Source organism: Amia ocellicauda, chromosome 3 (genome assembly GCF_036373705.1).
Source record: "Amia ocellicauda isolate fAmiCal2 chromosome 3, fAmiCal2.hap1, whole genome shotgun sequence".
NCBI lineage: Eukaryota > Metazoa > Chordata > Actinopteri > Amiiformes > Amiidae > Amia > Amia ocellicauda.
In genome coordinates, this window is record NC_089852.1 from 23,079,268 (window position 1) to 23,106,293 (window position 27,026).

The following is a 27,026-nucleotide window of genomic DNA, read 5'->3' on the forward strand; positions in this document are numbered from 1 at the left end:
TCATGTTTTAAATTAATTTATTTTTCATTTTTGTTTGGCTGGTGGTCTTTTTCTTCTAAAGCATGACCCTCCAAATATATAAAACATGTGAAACAGTATTTACAATTTAAAACCGCTGCTGCATCTTTCATATCAAACATATATGTTTATGTACACATGACTACAGGCAGGTAAAAGGACATTTACATACATTCAATGTAATTCAAAAAATATAGATATTGGCACATCAGTAATATCATTTTAATCAAAAGGGGTTTGGAAAGGTTCCTATTTACTCCTTCTGGATTTGTTGAAAAAGTTTAAACAGGCACTCTGGGTTCAATTGATAGGAGCTATATCTCATTATAGCTGCCTGAAAATGATTAAAATCATCACTCCTCCCTACTTATAGGTTAATGTTTTGTTTTTTTTAAATATTAGGATTAAATGTGGGTTCCAGCCCTTTTTCAGATCTGACATTTCTTGCTATTCAGACCCCAGTACAATGCACAAACTCATAAATTAATCTAATTATAATAATCTAATCAAGTTGTGGATACATTTCATTCTGAATTGTAGCTTTAAAAACATCCTGAAATGAGTGGTCCAATACAAATCATTGTGTTTATATAGACAGTGGAAGTAACTATGACAAACGAGAAAAGTTATTAATCAGCAAGCTACTATAGTAACAATAATGTAAAGAAACTCAAGGCCACTACTTAAACTTGCAGTCATTATTTCAAGCATACATAATGTTGAAAACAGCGACATCTACTGGATCAAATGTGTAACTCCTCATCCCTTTTCTCTTCCAGGAATTTGCAAAGATGTTTTCTTCAGTGTTTCTATGTCAGGGTTATCCAGTGTAGGCAGACCAAACATTTCATTTCAACTTATAAATATACAGAAGAAACAAAATAGAAATAATTGATCGTGGAATCAAAGTAAAAAACAAACAAAAAAAAACAACAGCAACAACATTCCTGACAGCAATACACAATGTCTTTTGTGGGTGTTTTTTTGAAATACAAATTTAAAAACAGAAAATAAACCCTATGATTTGATTTTCATTTTTTCCTCTTCCTCTGCGGTACTATTTCGATGCCTTCTTATCATCATCGGCGACAAAATAAGGATTTTCCTGCCCATGACAGAGATAGGAGTAGCGTGATTGGTTCTTGCCTTTGAATGTCTTCATGTCATCAATATCGAGATCATAAGATTCATCCTAAAATACAAGAGAAAGAAATCTTTGATGTCCTTTACAACACAAAATATGAAGTGATCGTGTGAATCGCAATTCACAAGGCATTGTTTACTGTGCTAAGGTAGCCGTTTGCGGAAGCTTCTACAATCAAGACATTTTATCGGCATCAATAGGTTTGCCTCACACTCAATCTTTAAAAGCATAGCATAAGTGAGGTAGGCGAGTCCTGGGTTTTAATCACAAACGCAGGACAATAGCGTTGCTCACAACCATCAAGTTTGCATAACATTTGCAGACACTAGCTGCAATAAAAATGAGTCATTTGTTTTACGCACTGCCCATGATTCGTATTCACAGTGTGTCTCCTAACAAATACATTTACAATTCCTTTAAAACATGAAAGTGCTAATGTTGTGAGTGAAAAGATTGCAGTTTGCCAACAGATGGTATTAATTAATTCCTCTTCGGTTTAACACTAGGCAGAATGTTCCAAGCTGTAATTATAATATCTTGGGATTTTGCAAATAGCCGACAGGTGCTCAGTGAATGCAGTGGCACTACTCACCACCCCATTTCCTTGCTGCGGTTTGTTGACCAGGACGTGCGTGCTGCCGTTCTCTGACATCTCCATCTGAGGGTGGTCCCAGTTGGTGCTGGCGCGAGGGATCCTGGGAACTTCCTGTTTGGGCCACGTCAGGGAGTCCTCTGCAGGGTAAGGACTTCTGTAGGAAGAGTCCTTGGAAGACCTGCAAAGCAACGTGCAAGGCATACCTGAACTGGACAGACTCTCTCAGCGTGTGTCCGCACGGCGCGATACCGAGGCTGCATTTCAGGGCTAAAGACCTCCACTCAGAGTTTCAAAGGCCTCTTCCAACCTCAGACACCAAAATAACTTTTAAACTTGGCTTGAGCCACCAATGAGGGGAGTTCAGGTTGTTTAGAGCTCTAGGGGCATGAAAACCCGGCTTGGAAATAGTGTGGATATAAGTACTGCTTTCATATCCAGTCATCTCTGCTTCCAACTTACCTGCAGCAGAAACAGCAGAAAGCCAGGGTCACAATCACGAGCAGGCCTCCAAGGACGCAGGAGATCACCACGACGGCCAGCAGGTAAGCTGGAGGAGAAACAAAGACAAGAGCCTGTGATGGCAGCACTGCACTGCAGCCGGGGAATACACAGACCGGCTGAACCCCAGCTTGAACGTTTCTATATTCTATCACAAGCTGTCTGACAGCAACTGTAATATTGTTACATTGGTGTTGAATGACTGTTATAGTATATTTCTCATCTTGTTGAGTGAGCAATTAAAATACAGAAGGGAAAAAAAACTTCACATGGTTGCATTTTTTTTCAGCATTATTCTCTGCGTCTTTAACAGTTCTGGAAAGGGAAGTGTTCCTTGACAGAACTAGAGCATCACAGAGCCCCGTGTCCCAACACAGAAGGACCATAAAATTAAGAAACCAGGCCGCCCACAGGAGAACCTCCATGGCATGGTGAGAAAGAGGGCTGCCTTTATTTATCATCGAGCCCGAAGAGAAAGCGTTTGGCTTCGAACGCCACTTTGCAGGATGTGAAGGACAATAGGCCCGTCTGCCTTCAGACACACAGGAGCTCTGCATGAGCAACTCAAACATGAGGAGAAATCCAACTTTTCAGTCGCTAGGGATATTTTGGGCCTGGTCCTGGAGTAACCCTGCCTGTGCCACTGTACTCACTCCAGCACTTATTTACAGAGCTCGGGTCCTGATAAAACTCTCATTCAGCGCTCCGTCTTTTTCAACTTGGAAAGTGTCAACATTTTTAAGTAATCTCTTAAGGCTTACTTTTATCAGCTGGAGAACTGAAGAAATATAAAAAACATTTAATAGTTAAGAGTAATCAAGAAATACTTACATTCATCACAGTTGAATCCGGAATAGCCAAATGGACACCTGTTGAGGACAATGAAAGAGTAAGCACATGAGCTTCACCATACAACATGGTGATGTCATATTTTAATAGATTCTATATTGATATCAGTCATTGATCTGCCTGTTAAACCTGTATAGTTCGTGCAGTTTCTTAATCAAAACTGAAAAGGCTTCTAGTGAAAATATGAAATACTATTACCATATTATAAGCCCTATCAAAGAAAGATGTAATTCAAAGTTATAGATCAATAGTTTTTGCTTCTAATCCTAAAGGAAGCTTTTAAATAGGGTTGAATTTCTGTACATAGACCTTGATGAGCACTAGTGTTGGACAGCTCTACAAAAAGTAACATTAACTAAGACTAGAGGTGATCTGGGTCTGTGAAACTTGCCCTAAGAGTAAAGGAGCTTACTAGGTTACAAGGCTGACTTGGAAATCAGCAGCATAAACAAAGTGCTTAAGGATCATGAAGGAGTTTTATCTGAGCATAGGCAAGTCACAGGCTATTAACATTGGGTTTGTTAAAGTAACATTATTATTACCATTTGGCATAATCCACAGGCAAAGCTGTACTTAGAGTGAGAAAGCACACTTACATGGCTTAAAAAAACACTTACTTAACACAGTTGGTTCCACTCGCCTTGTAGCCACTGGGACACACTGTGGGGAATTTGGATTGAGACACCATTAGCATAGCATATACATAGGACAATACTAGAAGTAACTGTACATTAATAACCCAGAGGCTTAAAAAAATATTCAGTTACACACACACACACACACACACACACACACACACACATGGAAAACAAAATAACAGGATAGAAGTGAAGTTCTAGAAAACAGGTTCTCCCTTAACTTTCACTGAGTTTGGTCTGGCACAGACACAGACAATAAGGAGGAAATAAGAGTATTGTTGTGCTGTAAACAACAGTTCTCTATGAAACAGACAAAACAGGCTACAGACTGGCAGGAAGCATTAATTCTTTGCTTGTATCCATAGAAACAACTGTGGCGTCAAATACATAAATAAATAAAAAATACACAGACTACCAAGGACACACAATGCCTGTCAGCCATTAAAGCACTTACAGAGTCAGCTTACGACAATGCATTTTTTTTATTTTCTTCTTGTAATTTTATATCTTAGGAACTGTTATAAAAACACTAAAACCACATCCTCTATTTACTGTCAAAATTAATCATTATCTATCTGAAAATCATGTATGTGTTCTCCTTCTCTCCCTCAGAACAAATACAATTCTTGCAAATACAGTTTGTATTAGATTGACAAAGACTGAAAAATCAAGCCAGAGCTGCCATTTTAACAGAAGCAGACCTGATAAGAGATAATAATCCTGCCAAGACAACATCACGCACAGAATAGAGCTATAATTAGTCCTGAGTCCTGATTCAACAGGTATTTATGGCTGGGGAAGTTCTGTCCTTTGGGAACATTTGAGAAACCTATTTTGTCACGGTGGTGGGGTGTAGCAAATTGACAAATCAATTTGACCACTGTAGCACTTGTAGCCTGAAATTCCTGCACCAATATTACAGCTGGGCCCAAGCATTGTACAAGTTCGGTCTCTCCATCCTCAATATGTAGACCATCTTATTATCCAGCATATACATTTTCGTAAATATTAAACGTCATCATAGGAAAAGGGCTTATTGGGGTTTCTTTGGGGACTCAATAGAAGCAGAAAATAAATTATACCAATGACAAGAAACAGAAAACCATTATCAAATCATAATAACCAATAGATATATAAATTAATAAATACTTACCCCCGCAAGATTTGTTAGTGTAGATTAATTCCCTATATCCAGGCTTACATTTACAGTTTGCAGTCCCATCAGTAGAATGACAGTCAGTCGATATAGGGTCGCAAACATTAAGGTCACAGAGGCTTTTGGCTGCGGACACAGAAGAGAATTATGAAAAACGCGGCGCTCATATATACTGCTGAGGATTTGAACACTGCCCACAATACCATAATACAAACCAGCAGTCAAGGTACCATTTACAAACATGAACACAAATATAAAACCCTACACAGCGCTGTAACACATTGCATCTCACAACAGATTCCTTTACTGAATTTACTTTCACATTTAAAGAACAAAAAGAGTACCTTGGTATTCTGCGCCATCAAACACGCCGCAGATCACATTGCAGGACTGGATTTTATTAAGAATTGCACTATTGACGGTCTTCTCGTTCACGTTAGAGCTGATATCGTATATGTTCTGTACAGTTGCTACAACACTACCGCTCCTGGGGAGGAGCAAACAAATAATGAAACCTTCAGATTTAAAGACTGGCACAGGACACTTAAATACTCTTCAATAATCCAGGCTGAGTGTGATTTTGCCACAATGCTTCAGATATTTCATTGTTGTCAAAGTGTCTGCCGTTTAATTTCAGTTTTGTCTGTCTACCATGACTTTCATAGCAGATTTAAACCTTCTAACCTGGAATTCAATTTCTTAAAGGGTCCACATTCAAACGATTAGTGTCTAAGAATGTCTTCGGGTATCCATTAAGGCTTCTTGTCTTCCCCCCCAGTGTTTATTTGTTCTCATCAGTTGCTTTTCCTATTGAGTGGCATGTGAATTGCATTTTTGCAAAGAAAACAACTACTTCAAAACAAACAAAAAACACATGAGATTTCTAGAACACATCGGTGTGATAAAGACTGAATAATGGGAACTAATTAACTAATTCAATTGAGATTATTTTAAATAGCGCTTTCCCATTTTGTGTGTACTAATTATACATGTCTTTTACATCACAACACAAACCCCCTGTACATCGGTGTAGGAAATTAGGACCAGACAGATTATGATACTCACTCTAATTTCTGGACAACAGACTCCACGTAGCCCTCTTGCTTTTCTAGTATTTCCCTTAACTATAAAAGAAGAGAGGGTGATTAAGCATCTTAACTGTCTCTATATTAACCCTTTGCATAAAACAGAACTGCACTGTTTTTTCTATATAGTTTACAGAGTGGCGAAGGATTATGCATTATAACAATATTTATGCCCCTTAGCTGTTAATTTGAGAAATATGATTTAAAATCTCATGTGAAGGACAGAAGACAAAAGAGGTATTAATAAAATAAGGTTTTATTTTCTCTCAGGTATTTTACAACTTGTGTTGAACAGTCTGTACAGAGAGATGGTATGTACAATTGAAGTAAAAAAATGCTTACCACTTCCGTTATTGTAGTTGCGGTCTCATTAAATAATTTAGATGAAATATTGGACATATCTGTCTTGTACGTCATTTTAGTCAAATGCAAAACACCGGGGAAAACTTTTCCTGCAATTTGAGAAGGAAAAAAATAAGGTATTTTTCAAATCATATAGAACACAGGAAGAACGAAAGCAAGCAAAACCCTCTGTCTTCCTTTCAACAATCGTGAACAAAGACACTGTTTCATGGATCCTCAAGAATTTAGCCTTTCTAGTATTCATGGCTTAAGTGGTTCTCCCTAGTCTCAGCCCTGAAGAAACAGCTGCCTGTTTTGTGTCCCACAGGTCACAGTCTGTTATGAATTTAATGTAACAACTTGAGTAGAATGTCTATCTTTACCAAGTCTTTCAAGATACTTTAACCAAGTGATGAATTAGTGTCAGTTGAAGCAGTTTAATTTATCCTCATTTACACACACTAAAAACACATTACTGGTCACTCCCTCTCCATATTGTATTAAGAAATGCTTTGATTTCTTGTTTAATAATTATTTGGTTGATTGCCAGAGATCAGAGTACAGTTATGCTATAATTTCAGCACTTAATTTCTCAAAGAGGTGAACACATACCTTCCACACAGCCACGTAAAGTATAGTAGTATCCGGGAACACATTGGCAAGTGTAGTTCTTAAAAAGTCCCACACATGTGCTGCTGAATGGGCAGGGGTTACTGCTGCAATAATCTAGAAGGAGAGGTTGACCATTACTTTTCACTTGAAGGAGGAGACCTAAAATTAAACACGACCGTAACAAAAGGACACACAGGGACATACCTGGGGGAGAAGTGCTGGGGGGAGTGGACTGGACAGTAGTTTGGTTACCGTCTGTGCTCGCAGTTTGGTTGGTAGGCCGGACAGGAGTGGAGTCGTTCATAGGGTGGGTGACTGTGCTGGGAGAGGATGTGTGGGAAGTCTGGGTCCCGTTAGGTGGTGTGGAATCAGTTCTTATAGTGCTATCTGGGGATGATGGAGTCCAATTGGTACCTAATGTGAGAAACATTGTTTTCCTCTCAAGTATGTTGCGACTAGGTTTGAGCAGTCTCAGGTATTGAACTAACACAGATGGATAGACAGGCAGACAATATGCACATGTGGGTTTTGCGGGGGAATGTAAAGCCATTCTGATAAGCCCCAGTACAGAACACACAAGCTCAAATCCACAGCAGTACAGGTTTCAGTGCATTGAACAAAGGAAAAGGCAGTTGAACCCTTGAGAGGGATTTCAAGAGAGGGAGAAAGAATCAAGGTGGGTTAAAATTTAGAAGGGGCTTTCTGGGCCCTCCTACAACACACCACAAGAACATGATATGTTGGTTGAGTGTGAATTTCATAAGAACGTATCTTTGTTCTTTAAGAATATATATTAATAATAATATTAATAATAATAATAATAATAATAATAATAATAATAATAATAATAATAATAATAATAATAATAATAATAAAATAACACAGTTGCCAAACTAAAGACATTGCTTTAACAGCAAAGTGTACTATCAAAGCAAAGAAGCAACAATCACATCAAAAAGTGACCCTATCACATGATATCACATGAAAGCAGAACAAAAGCACAGACAGGGACGTACCTGGGGTAGACGAGCTGGGGGCAGTGGAGTGGACAGTGGTGTAGGTAGTGCCTGGGTCCTCAGTGCTGTTGGTAGGCAGGACAGGAGTGGAGGCGCTCACAGATTGAGTAACTGTGCGGGATGGGGTTGTGGGGGAAGTCTGGGTCACGTTAGTGGTTAGGGTATCTGTTCCTGTACTGTTATCCGGGGCTGCTGAAGTCCCAGTGGTACCTAATGTGAGAAACATTGTTTTACTCTCAATAGTGGAGTCATTAGGCCTGGGCGTCCGGGGATATAGCCGTGAATGTTTTATGAATAGCCCAGGATCTCAAAAAAAAATATTTTTTTTTACAAAAATAATAATAATAATAATAATAATAATAATAATAATAATACAAAAATAGCCCTGGATCTATTAATCTGTCATTCCGATCATGCATTAAAGCCCTCAAAAATAATATGATATCGTTGATAAAAAACACAAGTATGTGGGTTTTGGTGGGAAGGTCCAGCTGTTCTCATAAGGCAAAAGACAGAACATACAAGCTCAAATCTCAAGCCGTACATGTTTCAGTGCAGTGAACAAAGGAATGGCAAATATTATTATTATTATTATTATTATTAATAATAATAATAATAATAATAATAATAATAATAATAATAATAATACATTTTATTTATAACTCACTCTTCTCATACCCAGAGTACAACAAGTCAAGCTAAAGTAGTACCACATACTGCTTTGTATGTTAAAATGTATGTCACATTACTTGGCACGCACGCATTTTGTGTGAGCCGAGAAAAAGAGTGCGCCCACCGGTTACAGGCTTGTCATTGTTGGCATCAGGTGGTAGCTAATTCCCTAAGTCTTGAACTCAGTGCGTGATGAAACAGGGAGCCAGTGTAAATTAAAATGTACAGGAGTACAATTGAACCCTTGAGAGGGATTTCAAGGGAGGAACCAAGAATAAAGGTGGTTCAAAATTTAGAAGGGTCATTTCTAGGCCCTCCTACAAAACACCACAAGAACGTGACATGTTGGTTGAAGTGAACTTCATAAGAATGTATCTTCAGTTTTTAAAAATATATAATAATAATGATACTGATAATAAAATAACCCAATTGGCAAATTAAAGAAAGTGTTAAAAAAACAAAGTGCACTACCAAAGCAAAGCAGCAACCACATAAGAATTGACACTGACACACAACAGCAGATCTGAGAGTTAGCACAACCTGCAACAAAAGGACACACAGGGACGTACCTGGGTGAGACGAGCTGTGGGAAGTGGGCTGGACAGTGGTGTAGGTAGTGTCTGGGCTCTCAGTTTGGTTGGTAGGCAGGACAGGAATGGAGGCGCTCAGAGATTGAGTAACTGTGCTGGATGGGGTTGTGTGGGAAGTCTGGGTCATGGTAATGGCTGTGTTATCTGTTCCTGTACTGTTATTCGTGGCTGTAGAAATCCCATTGGCACCTGGTGTTGATGTTCCTTGATCCGATGCCACCGTTTCTGTGGTGGGGCCTGTAGTCATGGCCGATGTGAGGCCTGAAGGCTTTACAGTGCTCTGATCGGCCCCTGTAATGGTTGTAACGTCAGCCTGGTTGGCGCTGGTTTGGGGTTGAGCAGTAGGTGTAGAAGTGAAAGTCTCTGTGGTGGCTGAAGGCATGGTTTCATTCAAAAAGAGAACAAGTCAGAGTTTGCTCAGTCATAGAAATATCATCAGGATTATATTACTACTTCTACCACTACCACTACTACTACTACTACTACTACTACTACTAATAATAATAATAATAAAATCACCTAATTACCAAACTAAGGAAAGTTCTTTAACAGCAAGGTGCACCACCAGAGCAAGGAAGCAGAGATCACATTAAAAAATTGACCTCATCACATAACAGCAGATCTGAGAGTTAGCACGATTTGCAAGAAAAGGACAGACAGGGATGTACCTGGGAGAAACGTGCTGGGGGGCTGTGTGGGGTGGACAGTGGTGTGGATAATGCCTGGTTCCACAGTGTGGTCAGTAGACTGGACAGATGTGACTGTGCTGTGTGCGGTTGAGGGGGGAATCCGAGTCCCAGTAGTCAGTGGGGTTCCAGTTCCTGCACTGTTTCCTGGGACTGCTGTGGTCCCATTGGCACCTGGTGTGGGTGACATTGTGCCGCTCTCTGATCTGTGAGCATCGGTCGTCACAAGATCGGTAAGATACCCTGTTTCACTGGATGTGCTAGAGAAGTTTGGGACAATTGTTGATGTTCCTTGATTTGATGCCCCCGTTTCTGTGGTGGGGCCTGTAGTCAGGGCTGATGTGAGGCCTGAAGGCTTAACAGTGCTCTGATCAGCCCCTGTAATGGTTGTAATGTCAGCCTGGTTGGCGCTGGTTTGGGGTTGAGCAGTAGGTGTAGAAGTGAGAGTCTCTGTGGTGGCTGAAGGCATGGTTGTTGCCCGAGAGTCAGTGGTGTCTTCAGTCAAAACAATAATTCAAAAAGAGTAACAATCGGACGTTTGTTCAGTTATATTATTGAATTATTATAATATACTATATAAATATTAGTCTAGGTAAAAATTATGCCTATCAGCATTCATAGATATCTATCTAATCTAATTTATCTGTTGATCTACCAGCCCTTTCCAAACCTACATTATCAGTAAAAAAAAAAAAAAAAACAATAGTAATATTGATACAAATAAACTAAACTAACTTAATAAAATAGTTTGTGTAGGTCTTAAAGGGGCTTGTTACCAACTGTTTATCCTGCTTTCTGTTCAGATCTTAATATTTTTAATCAGGACCCTTTGGTAGAAGATAATTAGTATTAATCTAACAAAACTGTAGTGATGTAATCCAATCCTGGGAACCAAATCCAGTTTGAAATCAGCGCTTTTAAAGCTCCTAAAACAGCTTTGGGGGCCATAAAATACAAAAATGGAAAAATCTGGTTGTATTCCATATACCCACTCCTTCAGGCTACTCCAAAAGTACAGAGCTCTTTTCATAGGTTTTACTCCACGAATCTCTAATCAACGAGACAGCTGCTACAGATCCCACAACACTTTAACAAAGAAAACAAAGGGTGTCTCTCCTCTCTCTCTCTCCCAGTAACAAGATTAGATTACGATAACCCCCACCCATTAAATACTTTTTCTTTTTAAATCACCCTGGACAGTCACAGATAGACAACTGGACAAGTATGTCTTTGCTATTTTAAAAAAATAGTCTATAAAAAAGTAAAGAAATAACTTACAAACTGTAAAGGTCTTGGCTGAAGGTTAATCTCAGATCTAGTTTATTACTGCATTCCCCTTCCTTGTTGTGTAGATTAACTTAAGTGCTGGGAGAAAAAAAAAGTGAACTCTCTCTCTCTCTCTCTCTCTTTGGGCCTAGTTTTACAGATGCCCACACGAAAGATCAAGTTAAGTTATCAACCTGGGTTTATGTGTATTAAACAGGTGAGTGTTTCAACCTCTCTGAAATAAACAGAAAATTCTGCGTAAGGCTTTAATAGTTGTGGGATATTCAAGAAGGGTGACATGGCAGGCAACAGTTTCTCATTCGTCGCTCTGCTTTTCACATGTCACTGCTTCTTCCATCACCATTGGATTCACTGCAGAACAGACCATTGACACACATACAGCAGCCAGACAGTCCAGCCGATTCCAATCCTTCTTACTCACATGCAAACTGGGCCTCCGAACATTGTGAATGCCAAAAGCACAAATGCAATCTAAGGGGTGTGCTGTAGGTTTCACAGTCTTATCATTGGGTAACTCGATCTAACAATGGCCAAACACTGCTCTGATCCCTTCCCACCGCTACCTATATTGAGGACCAACAGAGAGAATGCTTTCAGCAGGGCGTGTTCTAGGCAGAAAACAGGTTTGATACTGGCAGGAAATCTTAGATCATGTTTTCCGTGTATACTTAAAGAAGCATGTGTTTCTATGGTACATACATACTGAACAATGGCAGGTTAAATCCAGTTAGCGAATAGTGATTCTGGCCATGCTTAATTTTTTCCGTAGATTACAAAAGGCAAAATAAAATACATTTTAACTTTTGATATGTCACGGTTGAAACAGCTGAAAAGGTTTAAAGTCAATTTCAGATTATTTTTTTTATTTAAGTTAAGAATGTCATTGATTAAACGGAACTAAACTTGATTTATGTAGATAAAAAAACGAAGAAATGTGATGTTTAAAAGTAACCTTTAACTGTTTAAACAGTCTGAGAATGACCTATTATTTAACAAAATACCCATCACAGAAAAAACTGTTTTATAGTCTGTACATAAATTAAATATTAAGGAATGGATTGACAGTTGGTTTATATATTAACATCATCCTGGGAAATGTTTGAGTTCTGTGTTTTTCCAATATTTTTGGACAGAGCTGGCTACCTAGAATCCAAGCAAAATTACAACAGACGCAACAAGAGCAAGCATGTACGTTTGAACACATTATTCACATTATGCTCAGCCTATAAGCCTTGAGATGTGGCAAACAGGGAAATGTTACACTAACAAGGTAAAACAGACACAAAGCTGCCTTTATGCTTAAAATAGTCTACCAAGAATAATAACTTGGTGTCAGATGAACAGCACCTTACTCGATTAAAACCACGGCTACTCCTACACATCCTAGTTTCGTTGTAATCGAGCGGTCTGTTTCCCAAGCAGCACACATTATTGCAGTTTAAATACACAAGATTTGACAAATATAGTGGATGCCTTCAGGCCTCACATCGGCCCCGACTACAGGCCCCACCACAGAAACGGGGGCATCAAATCTATAAAAAGAGCTGGTAATTTCGTACAGTCGATCAATAATAACTATATGAACAACAAACAAATGCATCCACTATATTTGTCCAACACACATTGATTTTAAATTCATGAGATGTACATATGAAGAGACTGATACCTTAAATCACGGCATATTTTGAAATATAGCCTATATATACATATCTGTGATGGATATGAGGGTGTTGTCCTTTTGTTAACTGGGTCAGTGTAACAAGCAACATTACATATTGAAACGGATTACACATACATATTACAAGATACAATTATATCAGCAGACTCATTCACTGCAAATGAGAGGTTGTGCCTACAGAGCTATTGTGCCACAGTTGTCGAGAGCTCTCCACTAGCCCAAGCGTCAAGAGCACCATCACTATCAAAGTGTGTCAGGAGAGCTGTAAAAAAAAAAGTTTTCTTTTTCTTCTCAGGAAAAAACAATATTTTAATGTTTCTCCCTTAAGACTCCCAGCTACAAAAAAAAGCTCAGACCTTTCTTACCTCACTGAGTACAAGCTTTGAGATGTATGAGGTAAGAAAAAAAACTAAAATTGCAAGCGAGTAGGCAAACAAGCAGAACCTCAAACCCGAGCAAGTTGTTGATTTTACATCTATCCATGGCTTTGTAGACAAGTACTGTAGCCAGTCTTTATCTACGATAAAGGAGGTCAGCCATGTACAGTATCTGACCTGACAGTGTTTAGTTATTTAGCAGTGGAGGAAGATGAAAGAGCAGGGGCATGCTGTGGGAGGGCTGGGCCTTTTGCCAGATGGGGGGAGTGGGAGTGGTGGAGGTTAGTTTATCTCCTAAACGAAACACAAAGCAGTTATCAGAACCTAAACCAACTGACAAAGAACACTATCCACAGCGTTCCACTCCCCTAATGGAAACAACGAGAAGATGATGTGGAACTGGTATCTGCAAAGAGGCTGGTCCAACACTCAAGCGTTCAAAGAGCGTAGCGCCACAGTTTTCAATAAAGGCCTCAGCACTTGGGTCTTTTAGGACAATCCAAACCAAGGCCACCAAACCAACCCAAATCTGCATTACTTTTGTGTCTTTGTATTAGTACCAGACAGTCACTTTGTGCAAGGCAAATGCAATTGGATTCAGCTACTGCTACACAGTGTTTAACAGTTGTTGCTTTTTTGTGCCAAAGACAAAAAACATGATTTGCTTTTATCAAGAGCAAAGTACAGTAGAGCTGCCAAAAGAGTTTAAACAACTGCCAAGGCTTGGATCTTGCTTATCCCCTCTATTCAGCTTTGCGACAAAATTATCCTTAATAAGATTTTTCTTTTAATTCCCCCCTGCTAGAATAGCTAACTAAACTGTGACCAGGAGCACCTAACTTATATCTGTCCCTTTCCAAAGTATCTGCAAATGTCTGACTGCAATTATATGAAACTGCAATTATTTTCTGTAACATACAGCAGAGTTTAAAGGGCGGAGTTTCATTCATTTCAAGGCATCTCAAAGTGTTAAACTTCAAGATGACTCAGCCCCCTTTTATTGTACATTCCCCATTTTCTCATCCACTCCCCAATGACGCATAAAGTAGCTGTTATACCCCCCAGCCATAGAGGCCTCTAAACCCCCAGAGCACATTAAAACACATTAGGTAAAGGGCCAACGTGATGTTGAAAGGCAAGCAGCAATGCTTGGCCGTCGTTTAAGGTTAAGAGTTGGGAAAGGCGGATTTCCAGGACCCCAAAAGAAAACCAACACACACCAGTCTTGGAAATTTAGATTTTGGCCAACGCTGCAGTTGCTAGAGACTGGTTTGACTGGAGTGCACTACTGAAGTTGATCTGTAATTTATGGGTCTTTATCAGATCAGTTTTTGGGTACAATGAAAAAAAATTAAGAGGAAGTTTACATATTGACCTTTCAACAAGCATTCTGCTTGTTCAGTTCCTGTTACATTCTCTACAGCCGTCATCAGTTCCTGAATACAGTTCTCAGCCACGATGTTAACAAATATATATGTAATTATTTTATCTTATATATAAAACAAATGTGAAAATGAATTGGGTACATGGAAACAGACTGACTTGACTGAGACCAATGAATCCATACACTAGCCACATGACAATGAGCAGCCTGTGTAACAGAACACCAAGCACAAAACAGAGCAGGTGTTACACAGTTCCACTTTGTTTGAGGGGGATCATCTTAAAATGACTACATCTTCACATCCTAGGATGTGAAGATCACAGGGCATCTGCAAGAGAACTGCATGCAAATACCAACCCTTTCCTCATGTCTCTCATACTAGTGTAATTGCATTCCTAACATGAACTAATTGGTATATTTTCCCATTTTATCAGCTTTGGGAGTCACAACCCAGAGAGAGACCACCACGTTGTTGTTTTTAGAAGAATCAGAAGAGACAGGAGAGGCTGCCTGGGAGATTTTGCTTAATCAGAACTCTAGGGCAAAGCATTTGTCTGTTATTTTAGAGGAATCTGACTGCACATAAATATGCTTCAGTGTAACAGTTTAATTCCTATTTGTAATGCAGATAAAATGTGCCCATGACCTTCAAGAGGTGAAAGAATGTTTTATTATTGACTTAAGAGCCTTCATTTGATATATAATATAATGCAAAACAAAACCCACACATTTCAAAACAGTGGCCTAGCTCTGCATGGAATTTACCCAACTGATTTAATAATTTATTTATTTGCACTTTCATTACAAAATGAAGGCAATTAAAAGCATTTCAATCCTACTGGAGAATTTGAATTATAAGGCACAGACTTAGTCAGATATCTGAAAATCCCACTAATACACAATCTCTGTGACTCACTGTTATTCCTGCCTGCTGATTTACCGCTGTAGCCCTACAGCAAATGTCTGTGGTCCAGTCCTGAGCTTTCAAAGCATCCTACGCAAACACACACCCAGCATTTGCTGTTGATATTTGTTTTGTTGACCAAAACACACACAAAACAAATACATATAGATATATATTGCATTGCCACCCATGGTTTGAAATGCCAAGCCATCTCAAAGCTTAAAGGCTCAAGCTGCGACTCAGTTGAGGTCATTCTTTTCTTGTTTTCCTCATTGTTTGGAAAATAGCCTACCCTTGATCCCCATGGAAAGACAGTTTAATAAAAGGATACATTGTGAAAAGAAAGAAAAAGAATAATTCCAATACATCTGTTTCCCTGTTTGTATTCAGATAGGTGGCATTTTTGCAGCCTTATTTGACCAAAACAGTGTCAACACCGAAAATGTACTCAAACTCCACTATAACAAATACCTAGTTGTTGACAGGGCTGGATCACAGACTTACCTGAAAGACCCCTATTCAAAAGCACTGCAGCTCATATCACGGTGAAAAAACCCTCACCCAGTCTCCCCTTCGCTCTGCGATTCTTTCCCCTCACTGAGCTGTGATCCATGGTCCCATTGTGTGCAGGGAGAAAGACGGCAGCAAACCCCTGGCCTCGACAGGAGTCGGGTTAGCATTCCAGAAACTGAACTCTATCTCCAATCTCTGCCCCCCCCCAGTAACTGCAAATTACTTTTCTTTAGACTTATAACATCGATGGATTTCACAGCTCATGTGCCAGATCTCAGCAGGGATTATGGGTGGGTTTGGGCTGAAATTAGTCTAAATGGTTTCAACAAACCAGATAGTTTAATTGATACGGTTCAATTTTGGTATTGAAAAGATGCAGAGTTGTGGTTTATATTTAGGAATCCAGACAGATAGGAAGGGTTTTACATTTGCCTATAGGCTCATTCGAAATTTACACTAGAATTTGGGGTTCAGAATACGCTTAGGTTCATGATAGGACTCTGGAGACATACAGGAACCATGTGTGGATTGTAAAGGACATCCAGCAACTATAAGAGATTACCTGAAATTTGTCACAGGTCAACAGGTCACCATCTGCAAGACCCTCTTCTTTTGAGGGGGAATGATGTGATATCAAAATGTCAACAGACACTGCTGAGGGCAAAAACAAAATTCCACATTCCACGGGGAGACGCTATCTGGTGGATGGATGAGATAACAGTGTGGGGGTGATATCCACAGAGACAGCAGGTCATCTGGCTGTTTGTAAGGTGTTATGCACTGTGTCAGGACTCTCTTTTTACATAAACATAAAATGTAATAATCATACTGCTACTACTAGTAATTACAATAATTATAATAACCATCATCATAATAATGTACAGATAATAACACACTATCACATTTCTGCAGCACATGCTAGCTTTACTAATACTGATCGCTTGTTTCTGTACCATGGACAAAGACCAAGACATAGGTGATGTTTGCCTTGCAAATACTCGATTGTTTCTAAACTTCAAATGCATAAAATGTCTCACAATACTGTGTCCCACAACTGTGGCCACAACTGAGGACTCTCTCTTCTTCAGGAGTTTCACACAAAAAACTTCAGCTTTAACTGTCACCTTCAAGATCAACAAAATGGAAAGAACAAGTCAAAGAAAATGAAACAAAACAAATATTCGTCGCAGGTTTGCACTAGGCATCTTCATTTGGTTCAGAAGCCCCACGTGTTTCATGTTCCAGTTTGATGTATCTTTAATTCAACAAAGCACACATAATTGGGAAGGTAAAACAGGAGGGAGGACAGCAAAAGAGGAGGATTAACCCGCAGGACAGACAGACGAACACTGTGTCCCTACTGCTGAAAATCTCCACAGCTATCATTTCGTGCTCCATTAAAGAATGGCCTTGCTCCCATGGCTACTTTTCTGCTCATTCCGTTTCATTTCAAAGATTAAAAAGAAGTCCTCTCAGATTACACCAGATACTTCTTGTAGGAAAACAAAAGCTTTATATATGGAAGCATTCACAGTGACCGAGAGAAGTGCAAATTAATTATATGACATAAATATTAAGATCTAACCGCTCTCTTGTTATTTTATGTTGACTGTTGTAAATATTTAAAAGGTGGAAATCCAACAAGAGACAATGCATGCATGGAAAAGGATTAATGATAAATACATTCCCCCATATGTATTTTAGGGTAATTAGCTGGAATGTATTTGGATATAGAAAACTAGGAAAAGCTACTCCAAAAACAAATCTAAAGATATGCCTTGGAACTGGAATTGTGACGCAGCCCCTTCCAAACAAAGTGAATACCAAATAATGCCTAGAAACAGTTACTAGGGGAGAAAACCTCCCCTTCTTGTACACAGACCCTTGCACACACGGATACAGTATCCACTCCAGCCTGCTCTTAGCAAACAGCTTTAATCAGCTTCAACTCAATGGAGCAGTAAACAGGAGGCAACCATTTATTACTGAGTCTTTGTTTTAGTTTTTCGTTGATGTTGTTGTTCACTTCTTAAAGCTCCTCACCCCTCAGGGTTAATCACACAAACCATTAATGACAAGTGGATGCTCTCCTACAATGTATCTGCTGTGCCTTGGCTGTAAAGCACATGCCTACACAAGCTTTGACTTGAGATGCTAACTCAAAAAACGAATTTGATGATGATTATTTTGCGTTTGCATTTGTGTATGTGAGAAATGAACCACAGCCAGTTCCACTATAGCCAACATTATGCAGTAACGGACTTCCTCTCAAGGCTAGGAAGTACTCCCCATAGATCAGTCATCTTCAGTACAACATAAACAATTTGGGCTGAGCTGTTCCATTGCTTGGCCCAAATTCTGAAAACAAAAGCTTTGATGAGCCATCTTCTTTAGTCAAATGCAGAGAACCACACTAGAGGACAGGCCAATGTGTGCTCCCTGGCTCTCCAATGGATTTGGTGAAAAAAGAACTTCTGATTCCTGACTCCAGAAAGCCTGCAGTATTAAGAAACCTCAGTTAGGTTAAAACCTAGTTTACCTTCTGCCATAGATTACCAATAAAACCTTCAAGTTAAGATCAATTTCTAAGTCGTCGTGCAAGCATTATAATGTAACCTTTTTTTTTCCTTCTGCATAACTGACAAGCTTTAGGCATTAGGGTAAGTGGTAGGATTCCAGAAAAAGACATCACCGTGTGTTATTGCCCTCTGTGTCTCAGCAAGCGATGAAGGAGAAGGTCATTACATTACTATAGTAGTACATCCCTCTGCTTTCTTATGGTTTAAATTAAACTTTAAAAACCACACCACAAACAGGTATTTAAATGGAGAAATAGCTGTGTTTTTTTTCTTCAGCATATAATATAGAAGGATGCATTTATGAAAACAAATGTACAGTGCACAGTTTTGTCCAGTACGCAAAAGTAGTGGTAAACTAGAACAGTACAAAGCCCTCCATTTTGTTTTTGTATTTTTAAGATCGAAAAAACAAGTCTGTAACAAATTCTTGTTGGAAATCGTTATCAGCCACCTTGGAAACGCAGTCCGGAACAGGAACTGTGGCCTGCTTAGGTTTTTATAACCTTTTTGCACTTTCTAAAGATTTACTTCACAATTCTGCTGATTTTCACTGCCCTGTGATAAGACATAGGTTACTTAGTTACATTATTATTTGGTAAAAAGAAAGGATTTCCTTATTATTTTCACTGCCAGTTTTCACTGTTTTCTCCTTTTAAGAGGAAAAACAAAATGCATTTCAAACATGGTACAGCAGTTTCTGATTGATTACTATAATTTAAATCATATATACCCACTCAAGCAAAAGAGTGCATTATGACATGTCTCTCAGCAACCATTTATTTTCAGTGCCACCAGACAAACAATATAGACTATAACAGATCTGTGAGGAAGTGCAGTAAATCTAAAACAGTACTTTTATGAGGATACAGTGTGGTTTTAATTTACAATGCCTCATCTCTAAACTTCTTGAAAAGATTGTTCTCAGCTGATTAAATAGCATCAACTTTAACAAGCCTATGCATGCTCAGTAGAACTGGGATATTAAATGTTAAGCTCTTCAAAATAGACAAGGAGAGAGAGGCAGGTCATCCACTCGGATTGCACTTAAATCAAAATTAAATGCGGTCAAAAACGTATCTTATTAAATTATATATAAAATAGGGGAACTGGGTATTGTACCTGGGTCAAAAACAAATCTCTCATCTCCTGCCACATATGCTTACAACATTCTTAGAAAAAATGGTTTCAGGGTGTGCACGTTGGTTTTTCTATGGGCTTTCTACTATGCTGCTTAGGCACTGGGGGACACTGCTGGTCACTTGAGGCTAAACCGGTCTAAACTACCACAGCAGCCTGCCAGGGCTTAAGACAAGACAGATACCGGTGACTCACACTTTATCCCATCACCCCGCCCCACCACTGAAACCGAATTCTGCTACGAAGAAGACTTATTGTCCGGAGAGCAGTGCAATTTGTGGGCAAAACCTAGAGAGGGGAACAATGTATTCCATTCTCCTCTGGTGACATCAAGGTTGTCACCGTGGGAGTGTGTTGGTGCCGTCATATATATATATATATATATATATATATATATATATATATATATATATATATATATAAATGAAGCAAAGCAGCAGCACAGTTGGTACAATTCAATCACAAAATAAATCAATCGTCCTCTGCACACTCCAATGTCCTTCAAACAAGCTACATCCCAAAGGAGGACTGGAAGGTCAAAAAAGCTGTTAAGAGCATTTAAGGAAATCTCAAATGAGTAGCCATTCCGTTAAAGCACAGTGGAATAAACAATAACCGTTTAAATGGACACCCCAGTGGTTTTAACGATTTCTTTCAAAGACTCAAATTTCTCGAATACTTCTCCAAAAACGGAAAACTGATAATGACAACGCAAACAATGGCACAAGCTATATCAGTTTAAGTCAGTAAATGCATATTACTGAAATTACATTTTTAAAACAAGGGAGCAAATCTATTAGCAACATGCTTTCTTGGAGCTTACAGACATAGACAAAAACCAGAAACAAAAGCAAGCCTTCTCAAATTAGCCTGTAATAGTGAGGAAAAGGGCCTTGAGAAGAGTTTAATTGAGGAGCTCCAGGTTCGGTAAAGGCCTGAGCAGGGGTCTTGCGTTGCCAAGGAAACATCCCTGGTTACACAGAAGGATTAGAGAACATTCCTGGAATAGTTTGTCACACACCATTAGCAGCTGACAGAGATATAAACTCTATGGACAGTTTACAGGTTAATTTCCCCCAGTGTAAAACCTCAGGATGCCCACAAGTAAACAAGCTTTATTAACATGTATTGCAGCACATGAAAACTAAACTGTTTTTTGTTTTGATGTGGTATATCTTGGGCAGGGGTGCCAAACACGTCGATTTTTGGAAATAGAATAATGTTCCGTCAAGCCCACCCGCCTCTGTCCCCCGGATCGAGGTTAAAGTGTCGTCAGCACCCCACCCCCCCAACCCCCCAACCCCCCACCACCGAACCCAAATTAGCGTCAACACCCACGGGACTGAGGACTGTCATCTCCACCTCATGGCACCGGAGATTGTCAGAGGGGATCATTACAAAAAGTAGCTCTCATGATAAAAAAGTTTGGGCACCCCTGATCTTGAGAATTTTATCCACGTTTAACATTTTGTACATGTGCTGTAAGCAAGTTGAAGTCAGGTTGATCCGTATTAGCTCTTTTTTACTGTAATTTGTTGCAGTTTTTTAAAAATATTAGATAATTATTTTCAATCACCACCCTGACAGAACCCCCCTGCCCCCGTCCCCAACATCTGAGGTTTGAACACCCCAATATTTTGGCCGCCACTGACTGAATGGCCCCTTCAGGTCTTCCTTTTTTCATTCTTCATAGCATTCAAGGGTTTGGTTGATTTAGTGGAGGTGGAAGAACAGAAACAAAGTAGAATTCCTCACTGGTATGGCAGGTGAAAGAGACTCAATACCTAGCCTGTTGCATGACTAGAGTTTGGTGCAGGTTGCAGATCATTACTAAGCTATTGGTGTCAGACATGAAGTAACTAAAGAAGTTCTGTGTCCTACACAAGTAAAAATAATAACAATCTGATCACACTGTATGAATGTCCTTTGGATGGGATTGGAACGGAGCATAGCACACAAGTTGAGATGAACGCTTAAAGAATAGCATGAATAGAGACTTATAATGCAATAACTACAAAATTTGGAGAAACAGGAAAACAGGGCCATTTACACCTCTTTGCCTGGTTAAACATTAACCTGTTAATAGGAACTTCACTAAAAATCGCCTACACCTTGTGCTAATGAAGTATTTAGTCCTTGTGCCACTAACTGCTTGAAAAACAGACAGTCTTTGTTTTGCGTTCCAAATTCCATGCTTAAATGCGGGACACGCATCGCACATCTCTCAATCCAGGGTATATTTGAGTGTTTATTCCCCCTTTGTGGGATACAAACATCCAAACTGTACTACAACTATCAGTCTTTATGAGGATACTGGATCAGCAAATTTGTCAGAAATTATATTTATGGGCCATCATAAATCGTTGTTAGCTAAATAAAGGCCCATGTTAATTTTGGCTGCCTTCATGAACACTTTATCAGGATGTAGATAGGCAGCAGCTCGGTTTCCTCTATTTCCAAGAACACCTGGTGGTAGCTTTTTAGTGATACAGCCGAGACATCAAAGCAGACCCGCTGATGTCAAGTCCACAAGCAAACTTAATTAAATTGCTCTGGCTTCCTTTGTCACTTGGATAAAGTGAAGTGTCACACTCCTTTCAACAGCACCATTTCTTCCTGGCAATCGCATGCATTTTATTGAATCAGCTCGCTATGTGCAGTTGAAGGCTTAAATAGAAACTCAGAGGTGACTTCTCCTCTGCTGTTTCTGCAGTGTCACGCAGAAGAGGAAGAAACTTGTAGAGGTTCCTACATTTTGAAGTTTTATTTACTTCTTGACATATACTACGTGTAGTACAAGAATATCACACCACCATTGTTCCCAATACACTTAGCACAAGCATCGAAAAATACTGAAGCTTTAGTTCCCATATGGAGTATTTGTACACACTTTGTGACGTCATCATGACAAGCTAAATCTACAGTGTGTCCTGATACATGCATTTAAACAACCAATCACACCCTGCAGTTTTCTGAGGAGCCAACAATGGATTCCACATTTGCACATGACGCAAATAACAACATAAAAGTTACAAAAAAAATCCTTGGCCTGTTTGTACTGCGCAGACAGAGATAAGGAAGTTTCCACAGGGAACTCTGTTCATGTCTACTCAATCTTACCAGGCCTGATGGGTTTCAGGTCTTTAGTGATTGATGACAGATTGACCTATAAGACCTAGAGGATTGTGGCTCCACAGGATTAGGGTTGGGTACCAGTGCGATAACACATTTGGACTTTTTGGAATGTGGGGCCGTTTCACTTTGATACAAGCAAACCAAAACCCCACTAATCTCGGCACAGAGTTTATTTAAACAGGGCTTTAGTGTCAGGTGACAGATGGCACCTGCTGAAAGCTACAGTATGCCGGGGCCGACTGAGTAATATCCTATTAAACCTTCCATTCACTAGCATATGGCTCCCAATTACAGTATTGAGATTACCCCTCCTAAGGCCCATATTAATCCTGCTGTGTGCAGGAGAAGACTGCTAGCTCAGCACGGGGCTTCTGTTATTCAAACAACAGGCTTCGAGTGTTAAGAGAAGGGATGAGAACATGCACTTAGACAACACAGAAGTAAAACTTATCCGAGGTCCCCCTCATGCCTGTGTATCCCCAGCTCCACACACTAAATGACCATAACTAGCTGGGGTTTAAACTTTACCTGCAATTCAGAGAATTGTGTGGCTGTCTCTCACACTCCTTTCCAGGGCTCTCCAGACACGTCTTAGTTTCAGTTGCGTGCCACTCTAAATCACACTAAAACAACTGTTAATAGTATCAAGCTTTTGTATCAGAGCCAGGAAGCACTGATTTTAAATTTAAATTACAGAATGGTATTGATATTTTCAAAGGAAAGAACAGCATTAGGTCTTCATAATGGAAAATGGTTAATACATTTAAAAGGTCAGTATCAGCTCTGATCCCTTTTCACCCTCTCTACTCGTATTTTCCCCAATGGACTAAAACACACAAGAAAAAAAACAAGTCTTAGGTGTGGTGTTTCCGTCCACTGTCTAGTATCAAATATCAAATTTCCTAGGAGTGTGATTTTTCCAAGCTTTTTGCCACAGAGAATGAAAAGAGACAGTAAATTTGTATTCAAGCGCAGTGAAAGGGATCTAAAAACAGATGTAATTTTTTGTTTGCTTGTTATTCACTTGTGTTTGGGCATAATTTAGTACTGCATCATAACGCCCTGAAGGATGTTTCAGTTTTCAGGTAAATGATGTTACCTTCAGAAATCAAAAGGCGCCAATTCCTACGAGGCACAGCAATCATGTCAAAGGCCTTATATGAAATTTCCCGTTTTACATTTCACATGACGCTTGCAAAGGGAAGGGGGGAAATGGAAAAATACAAAGCAATATACAATTTCCTGTAGTGTACATAGATTTAGCTTGAATGTCAACTATTGCAAGCGATATTAGACCACATTTACTGTTATCAAGTAATCAGATGTACCGTTTCTATATACCACCTGTCAAAGGGCCAATTCTCCTTTATAAAAAATAAAATAAAAATGAAACATCACAAAAGGTTTTCCTTCATAAACCTTTATTAGCAGCTGGAATCTTTAAAAATGCCTGAGAAGGTATTTAAATTAAATAAAACACAGCAGAAATGAATGACTAATAATGAATCTTTAATACTACTAATATAATTTTTTTTTTTTTTGCTACATAACATGAATTTCTTGAAACGTGTTTTCTGCTCTCTTGGCAAATCATGAGCCCACTGCAAATTGCTGCCTAAATTTCATGCAGCCTAACTCTCTAGTTAATAATTTGTTTGCTTCTCTCAAATCCCAGGAGAAAAGATGACTGTACTCATTAACCACGTCCATAAATACTGCATTCATATCACCTATTAATTGGATGGCATACTAACCAATGAAACTATACAAATAAATATTTCCGAAAACAAATACCAGCCTTATGATTTCTCTCGACGAGTTACAACAAGTGAACATTTGAACTTCTTGACAGAAGATCGACTCCAAACTAAAACTGCAAGGTTTCAAACAGGATCCATTACAAGCTGTAGTGTGTAGAGATCGTAGTGGGCGGCTATTGTGATAAGCATACACTAACACCTTTCCCAGACATGGTGATACACATTGCAACACTTTCATGTATATATTTATATATGCACAACACAACACCAAGCTCAAAACGGAGCAGACACAAACACTGTTAGCAACTTTGTCCACGTTAATGTTTTCTCCTGCTCTCGTCTTGTTGTAAGATCCTGTTCTGCCCCAACTTCGACACATGTATATTTCACCTTCAGCCTGCCCCTCACAATGACTCGCTAACTCTGTATGCCTCATCTCCTCATGCCCGCAGCCTTTGTTGCGAGTCATTAACAGTCGTTTTCGTTTCCGCTATGATTCACATCCATTTGACCTCTTGGCCTTGCTTAGTTACACTGTATCAACCCATCGTCGTTGCCTTTGGAATAGTGCGGTATGGAAATGTAAACCGCAGACAATGCGCCCAGATCTAGTTAACCTAATGCATGCAAACAGTGTGGTTTTAAGGTTGTAATGTAATTAAATCGGAGTAACGTGTTAAAGCTAGTATGTTTTTATGATTATAATATTTACAACACACCAACATCACCAAACGCTTTGCCCATGCTGCCCCCACGCCTAGAGCGTCTTACGCGGCTGTAGCTTAGATTGTGAGCCGCTTTCTATTCCAGGATGTAGGTTGAGACGGGTTTAGCTTTTAAAGAAAACGGTCCCTGCTTTCAATGGAGGCAGTAGTGAACGGCAGGCTCAGTGGAAAACCACGTTATCGTGGGTGGCACTACTTTTGCCGCTGTACAATGCATCAGACCCAGGCAAGTTTCCGAGAAATGTTAGCCTTGCCCGCCTGATCCAGCTTTTTTTCATTTTTCTTTTGCTTTAAAGCGAGCTCAAACACACGAATAACACCGTGAATTTACGAGGCTACCGCTGACCAAATGCCCCCGGTGCGTTTAAGCGCAAAGGAAAAGCCTGGCGGATAAAAGAGAGAAAGAAAGCAAACTTTTCTTTGGTGTTGAGATGAATCGGTGACAAGTGTTGCTGTTGCTATGAAAACTGCAGTGACTGTATCAATACACGGGACGCACATTACTGCACAGCCCGAAGATGAGCACTGCGCGTCTAAAAGGACATTTCGTTCCCACGGCATTGTAAGACCTTATAATTGGTTTAATGAGCTTTTGTTGCGTCTTATTACTCAACAGAGACGTCTCACTTCATGTTGTCGTTTACCCACAGGCAATAGCTTCATCGTTTGCATGCCAATTGTGTGCATATTGAAGAATCAGTTCTGAAAGCAGCACTGTTATAAATCAGATGCATACATCTTGTAAGTGATATTAGTAGACTCAGTCCAGAGGAGTCATTGTTTAGCTGTCCGTTTCATATGACACTTTCACCTGTGGCTCTAGCGCTTTCTAGTTCAAAACCAAATACCCGATCGATGCATCCTTACCTGCACTGTTTCCAGATGCCACTCCAGCAAAGGTGGATATTGCTAGCCAGCACACGAAAGAACATTTCAGTACGATCATCTTCAAAGCCCGATACAAAACATAGAACACTAAAATAGAATGAGACGAGAAAGCAAACGAGACCAGTGCCGCTGCAGTGGATTCAATGCCAACCAAATCTCCGCTGCGTTTCTAGAAGAGCGCTGGTGCTTCACATGCGATATCGCGCACTTCTCGGAGGCTGGCACCGCGGCCAGGTGCTGCTGTGTGCCCGGCTTGTGCGTCTCCGCGGCGTTTTAAAGAGTGGCCACACCTCGCCGGGGCGGGCTCTGCGGCCATGCTTGCTCACACAGCGCATCGACTAGAGGATCCCAAGGAAGAGACACGGCTGTTTCGGTATACAGAGGCAGTAGTAGCCCATCGATTTAAACTCTTTCAAGCGTGAGTTAGGATGGCATTAGAATGACTTTGCACTTTCTGTGCTTCTGTGCACTAACCGTTGAATGAATGATCAACAGCACATTTCCAGAGTCCTGCTATGACTGATGTTATTTATGTTGGTTTTAGCTTGCTGTCATATATGAATCTACGTACATGTGAACATTCAGTGGTATGTGACGATTCTTAAATGTCACCAATGACTGCTGACATTCAAATAGGGGGTTAAAAAAGTTGACATTTGATACCACAACAACGCCTGGACCTTCAACATGAAGGAAGTTAGGGCCAATTAACACTTGGGTAATTATATTATTTTCCAGTAAACTTGAACAAAACTGAG

At 39.7% G+C, this 27,026-nt stretch overlaps 1 protein-coding gene across 2 annotated transcripts; it reads right to left on the minus strand.

The window, feature by feature from the left end:
• LOC136741756 (mucin-13) lies at positions 1-26,525 on the minus strand. Of its 2 annotated transcripts, none has more exons than XM_066698542.1 (14): positions 26,248-26,525; positions 9,195-9,587; positions 7,954-8,163; positions 7,142-7,324; positions 6,938-7,051; positions 6,326-6,435; positions 5,964-6,022; positions 5,243-5,385; positions 4,896-5,024; positions 3,722-3,764; positions 3,087-3,124; positions 2,217-2,304; positions 1,755-1,935; positions 1-1,210 (listed from the first exon to the last, which is right to left on the minus strand). In XM_066698542.1, exons 1-14 carry the CDS (start codon positions 26,324-26,326, stop codon positions 1,076-1,078), a joined length of 1,905 nt encoding a protein of 634 aa, XP_066554639.1. In that variant the 5' UTR covers positions 26,327-26,525; the 3' UTR covers positions 1-1,075. The 2 variants fall into 2 exon arrangements, with proteins under 2 accessions (XP_066554639.1, XP_066554638.1); XM_066698541.1 differs by having other exon boundaries at positions 7,142-7,351; positions 26,248-26,524.
• Positions 26,526-27,026: the final 501 nt, after the last annotated feature.